A 5318-nucleotide genomic window follows, 5' to 3' on the forward strand; every position below is an offset into this window, starting at 1 on the left:
GGTGGCTGACTAAATACTTTTTTGCCCCACTGTACTAAAATGGTGTATTGTATTGAACCCATATGATTGGAACTTTGGCTTCTATAAGATAATGTATTGTGATCCATAACAAGCTGTGGGTACTATACAGTTTTGAATGACTTTCACATTTGGTGTGACCGTGGGGTTGACCAGATTAGCACCAAAATTAAATCATTTTGAGCTGTTACTGGTATCTACCATCAAACAAAATTTGAAAATGATATCTTGAACACTGTGGTGACTAGAAACTGCTAACAAAAAAACAGACAGACAAACAAACAAATGTAATCGATTACAGAGAACAGAGAACAAACGCAGACACCGCAGCTCAGTTGGACTCACGTGGTGCACAAACCACAAGCAGAAAGCCGGAGAGATCCACTCTCTTGCGTGGATCCCACAGTCAATCCACATGGCTTTCCTATTTGGCCTGTCATTGAAAGACAGCTGAGAAAAAAAGAGGCCATACACATGAATCTGTGCTCAGGAAGCAAACTGAGCTGTCAACACTGAACACTTTACAGCTTAAAGTATGTCTAATGGGATAAACAATGTTGATTATTTACCCCTAAAAGTGTACAAAGAGTAAAAAGAAAGGTCTGTGAGTGTTAAACATAAGGTTCGAGGGCCAAAATTAGCCCAGCAAAAGACTCCAACCCAGCCCACTGGATGGCTTTGGAAAATCTGGTGGAGGGCATACATTTTAGACTTTTAACTGCATTTTCTTAACGATACCAAAGTAATTAAGTAATAGATAATCAATGAAATGACAGAAATGTTCCTGGGGGTTTTTTTCTTACTATGATCTGTTTTCTGTGAATGAACAAAAACTTTCTGTTTTGTAATTATGGGACAGTCTTATCATTCCTACAAGTTCAAGTTGACGAATGCAGCTTTACCTTGAGAACGTATAGTGGCCGCTTCTCATATGAAGAACCAATAAGGATGGCTTTGACTGTTCTGGGGTTGTCTTGTGCAGTTCTGTTAATCCAGTCATAAATCTACAATGGAGACGGCGTACGTGGTTGTAAGCTGTAATATAGTATAACATACAGGGTAGCTGTGCATTTCCATGTAATCTAAAACAACAGCTCTGTGATAAACGGTGGCTGTGAAGTTTAGAATATCCTAATAAAACTACTGTGCGAAGTTGAAGAAAATATAAAAAATATCGGCAGCCCATCATCATCATCATCATCACTAAACATGCTTAAAGCGGACTTATTATTCGTCCAATCCGAACTGTCTATCCAACCTGTCTTAGGCCAAGAGGCAGGGGACGCTCTGGACAGCTCGCCAATCTATCGCAGGGCTACCAAGAAGAGAACATTCACACTGACATTTACACCTATGGGCAATTTAGAATCACCAATTAACCTAACCTCACTGTATCCCTCTAAACTATTTGGCAAATGTACAATGATTCAGCACATAAATCATAACATGCTGCTCTCCCCTGCATAACCTTTATAGGTTAAAAGTATAAGTATTAGTATTGGTATCGGCAATACTGCTCTTGATTTACTTGGTATCGGATCGTCACCAAAATTTGCAGTATCACACATCACTAATGGTCACAGCTCTGGCTGTGAACTCCACCCACCTGCCATTCAAATCTTTTGTTCACATGGGGCAGCCAACCAGAAGAAAGATGGCTTAAATGGTGGGGTGGAGTTAAGTGATGAACCAATGGGGAGCACCAAGGCCCAGAATAAGGCTGATAGGGATTATATCGAACTGTGACCAATGAAAAGCTACTCTAGCAGCAGAGGCTGAAAACAAAACTACAGAGCTGAAAATGAGCACATCAGGACTCCTTTCAATCTCATTCTTTTAAATAGGAAATGTATACCTCCTCAAGGGTGTGATATCTCTCATAAAAAGTTGAGCCGCTTCGTGGTTCAGTGGAGTCATTCTTCATCTGCATTTCGGTCAGCACATTAGGATTAGCCAGTAAGACCCTAAAATAAACATGCAAACACAAATGATTCACTTGGAATGAAATGTGACCCGATGCTTAGTGAATGGTGTGTGTGCATTAAGCAGCATACTTGTGTGTTATGCCATGTTTCTGCAGTATAGCCTTGACTGTCACAGAGCTGTTTCCAGGGACATAGAGGTGGACCTGCACTTGTGTACTGATGTACTCATTTGAAACAGGCTGCCACAGGACTGTCTGTGAGAAAATATCTGATGTAATGAATCACAGAAGTAAAAACAAAACATTACAGGTGTATGATCACTTAACTTTAATGCCTACCTCATAGTGTGTGGATACATTCCTCAAGATGTCCACTTGTTCTTGTGTTTGTGGGGTGATTGATAGAACTTGGTCACTAAATTTAAAAAATAAAAAATACTCATGCAGTTAAGATACAGCTATATAGTACCGATCTCACTCGGTTGCCCATAGGGAGTGTATTTGCATGTGTCACAATATGGTTGCAGGTATTTACACAAGAGTGTCATAACCATTTTTAAACGGTTCAAAATGAGAGTAAAGACTTATAATCTAAAAAAAACAACCCAAAAACCAAAACAACCACAGACAGAAATCTCTGCTAAGATGCCTCACCTTGTTTCTGTGCAGTATCCTGGCTTCAGTAGTATGCTCAAATTCATGAAAACAAACCAAATCAAAGGAGTCGACATGATGTCAGGGTCCAGCTGGACTGGAAAAGGCAGAGATCCGCTCAAAGTATGAGGGCAGGGAGATGATATTGATTGAAACTGTGTTTATTTAGAAGTTGAACTTTACTTTTAGAGAAGAACAAGGGCACGGGGCAGCTGAGGCAGAGCCCTCTGCTTAGTTAACTGCTACTGTTACATTGTAAACAACTTTATTAACTTATGTAGTACAAATCGCAAAAGTCTAAAGTAACGTCAGCTCTGCACTTCTTCTTTTTAATAGTAGAAAACCCCAGTGGCGTAACACCTCCTCGCCTGTGGGTGGCGCCAGATAAAAGGGAAATACTATAGAGTTTGAGGTTCACGTGGGGGGGAAACGGGAAGAAAACAGCATAGGGGGAAAGTGGAAGCGATTTTTGTGATGTGTTGTTAAATTTCCATTGCCAAGATGTCGGGCCACGATCAGCTGGCCCACTATTTGTGTGAGTTAACAAGGTAGGATATATTTGTTTTTAAAAGCACGCGCTCAAACCGGGATAACAGGATAAACGGTCGCGTGGGGAAACCGAGTTAGCTTGTGTCGTTTTCTTTTCGGGTGCTGCTGCTAGTTCTGTAGTAGCAGAGACGATCTTTGGTCAAAGACAAACGATTAAGAGCGGTGAAATATTGCACAAAGCTCTGGTTATTTAGCTGTTGAGCTAATTTCCCTGTACGGGGGGAAATGTATGTGCACAGACCGGGGGGGTTCCGATTTGTTAATAATATAATATAACGTCTCTATAAAATCCAAAAGGGGACTGGTGGACAGTTATTTAATCCAATAAGATTTTTTAATAAGCTTTAATTATAACAATATATTATATTAACCTTATTTAAAAATGTAATGCAAGTTGAACACTCATTATAAATATGTAACACGGTTTCTTTAACCCTCATAAAACTGTTCGCGTCAAATTTGATCTGTTTTGACATTTGATAGCAGTAAAAACAACCTAAACGTCATTTCTTTAATTTCAAATTCGATGTTATTTCTTAAACTAACCCCGAAATACAAAAAAAAGAAGAATAATAAAAGCATTTAAAAAAGTATTGTTCGTGTGCTACATTTTTTTTTTCTATACTGAGGCTCTTCTGGGTTAAATTTGACCCATATCTGTTGAATTTTAGCTGCACCAGCGGGTTAATAGTGACAGAGGTCGAGAGGAACCTGTTGTTCTAAAAAGTGATTGCCTGCCAAAAAATATAAACCAAACATATCTCTTTAATGATGTCAAATCATTTTGAGCCAGAAAAAAACATTCCTGATACAAGGTAGATACTGCAATAATTTTTTCCCTGCAAAGTCGTTTCATTGACATTAAAACCAATGCGTTTTTCACAGTTGTATCAAGTTGTCTAAAAACTGGATTGATTGTAATATAGTTACAATAATGCAGGGTTATAAAGATACTTGCCAAACAAATCTTTTTTATTTATTTTTTTCATTTTATATATAACCCCTTTGTAAATCCTGTTGACTAACCAAAGGTAAACAAATATTACATGTAGAAAGACTTTATCACTTTATGGCAAAACACCTTGACACTGTCGCGAGAACTGCCTGTTTCACAGTTGCTCAGGTTCCCGCAGAACCTGCTTTTCATTGGGAAATCTTCAAACGGTGTAAAGTAATACAGGTGTGATCATACATGGTGCATAAAAGAAACAGGGGTCATACAGGGGTCACAGAGTGCCTTGACGCGAACAAGAGAGCATGTCGGTGGAGGGGTTACCACTGTCACGTCACAGCTGGAGCCTTTCTGTGTGGTTTGACTGCTCTCCATGTCTCTGTGTGGGTTTCAGCTTGTCTTGCACAAAGGTTTATACCTTGTTTTCTGATGTCTTTTACTTTGTGGATTTTACCATGTATTGTCTTCTCTATCTCCTGGATGTATTTTCCTTTCTGGTTCTTTCTCTAAAGCTTCATCTTCAGTGTGTTTATGAATTATAACCCAGGTTAACAGAACTACTCAGCATTTTCTACCCATGTTTTTCAGTTTACTGTGGAAGTTGTTGCTGCCTCTGCTGTTCCTCTGTGTTCTGCTCGTTGCTGTCCTGGTCCTGCTGGTGCTGGCAGTGCGTTTCTGGCTGCAGAGCAACAGGACTGTGCGGCGAGCAAGGGACGGACGTCCCACTGTGGCCTTCTTTCACCCTTACTGTAATGCTGGGGGAGGAGGAGAGAGGGTGCTTTGGTGTGCTATCAGAGCGCTGCAGAACAGGTAGAGCTGGGTGTCTTTTTGCTTTTCCTGCACAATTTTAAGGTGATTCTCAAAAGTCCTAAAAGACCTCGATGTCTCCACAGGTATGCAGATATCAATTTTGTGGTGTACACAGGGGACCTGGGGGTGACAGGCCAGCAGATCCTGGAGGGAGCACGACGTCGCTTCAACATCCTGCTCCCCCGCCCGGTTCACTTTGTGTTCCTGAGGCACCGGCTGCTCGTGGAGCCCGGACTGTTTCCTCACTTCACCCTGCTGGGACAGAGCGTGGGATCTGTCTTCTTGGGGTGGGAGGCACTGACAGAGTTTGTCCCAGACATTTACATCGACTCCATGGGTTATGCCTTTACTCTGCCTCTGTTCCGCTACCTGGGAGGCTGCAGCGTGGCTAGCTATGTTCACTACCCCACC

General features: G+C 41.0%; 2 protein-coding genes across 2 annotated transcripts in view; one reads left to right on the forward strand and one right to left on the reverse strand.

The window, feature by feature from the left end:
* cpb2 (carboxypeptidase B2 (plasma)) overlaps positions 1–2745 on the reverse strand; it is a 5882-nt gene extending 3137 nt beyond the window's left edge. The window contains exons 1-6 of the mRNA XM_014332933.2: positions 2597–2745; positions 2282–2357; positions 2073–2197; positions 1874–1982; positions 921–1022; positions 364–468 (exon numbers count right to left, since the gene is read on the reverse strand). Coding sequence (XP_014188419.1) covers positions 364–468; positions 921–1022; positions 1874–1982; positions 2073–2197; positions 2282–2357; positions 2597–2673 — 594 coding nt within the window. The 5' untranslated portion in view covers positions 2674–2745. The remainder of the gene's footprint in view (positions 1–363; positions 469–920; positions 1023–1873; positions 1983–2072; positions 2198–2281; positions 2358–2596) is intronic.
* A 262-nt stretch (positions 2746–3007) lies between these two features.
* Positions 3008–5318, forward strand: alg11 (ALG11 alpha-1,2-mannosyltransferase; the record flags this gene model as incomplete). Its single annotated transcript, XM_005920091.3, has 3 exons — positions 3008–3144; positions 4686–4907; positions 4991–5318. Coding segments are annotated over exons 1-3 (597 nt in total), but the record flags the coding sequence as incomplete, so codon positions are not given.

Source organism: Haplochromis burtoni, unplaced genomic scaffold (assembly GCF_018398535.1).
Source record: "Haplochromis burtoni strain Fernald_Lab_line unplaced genomic scaffold, NCSU_Asbu1 Contig_40, whole genome shotgun sequence".
NCBI classification, from domain to species: domain Eukaryota; kingdom Metazoa; phylum Chordata; class Actinopteri; order Cichliformes; family Cichlidae; genus Haplochromis; species Haplochromis burtoni.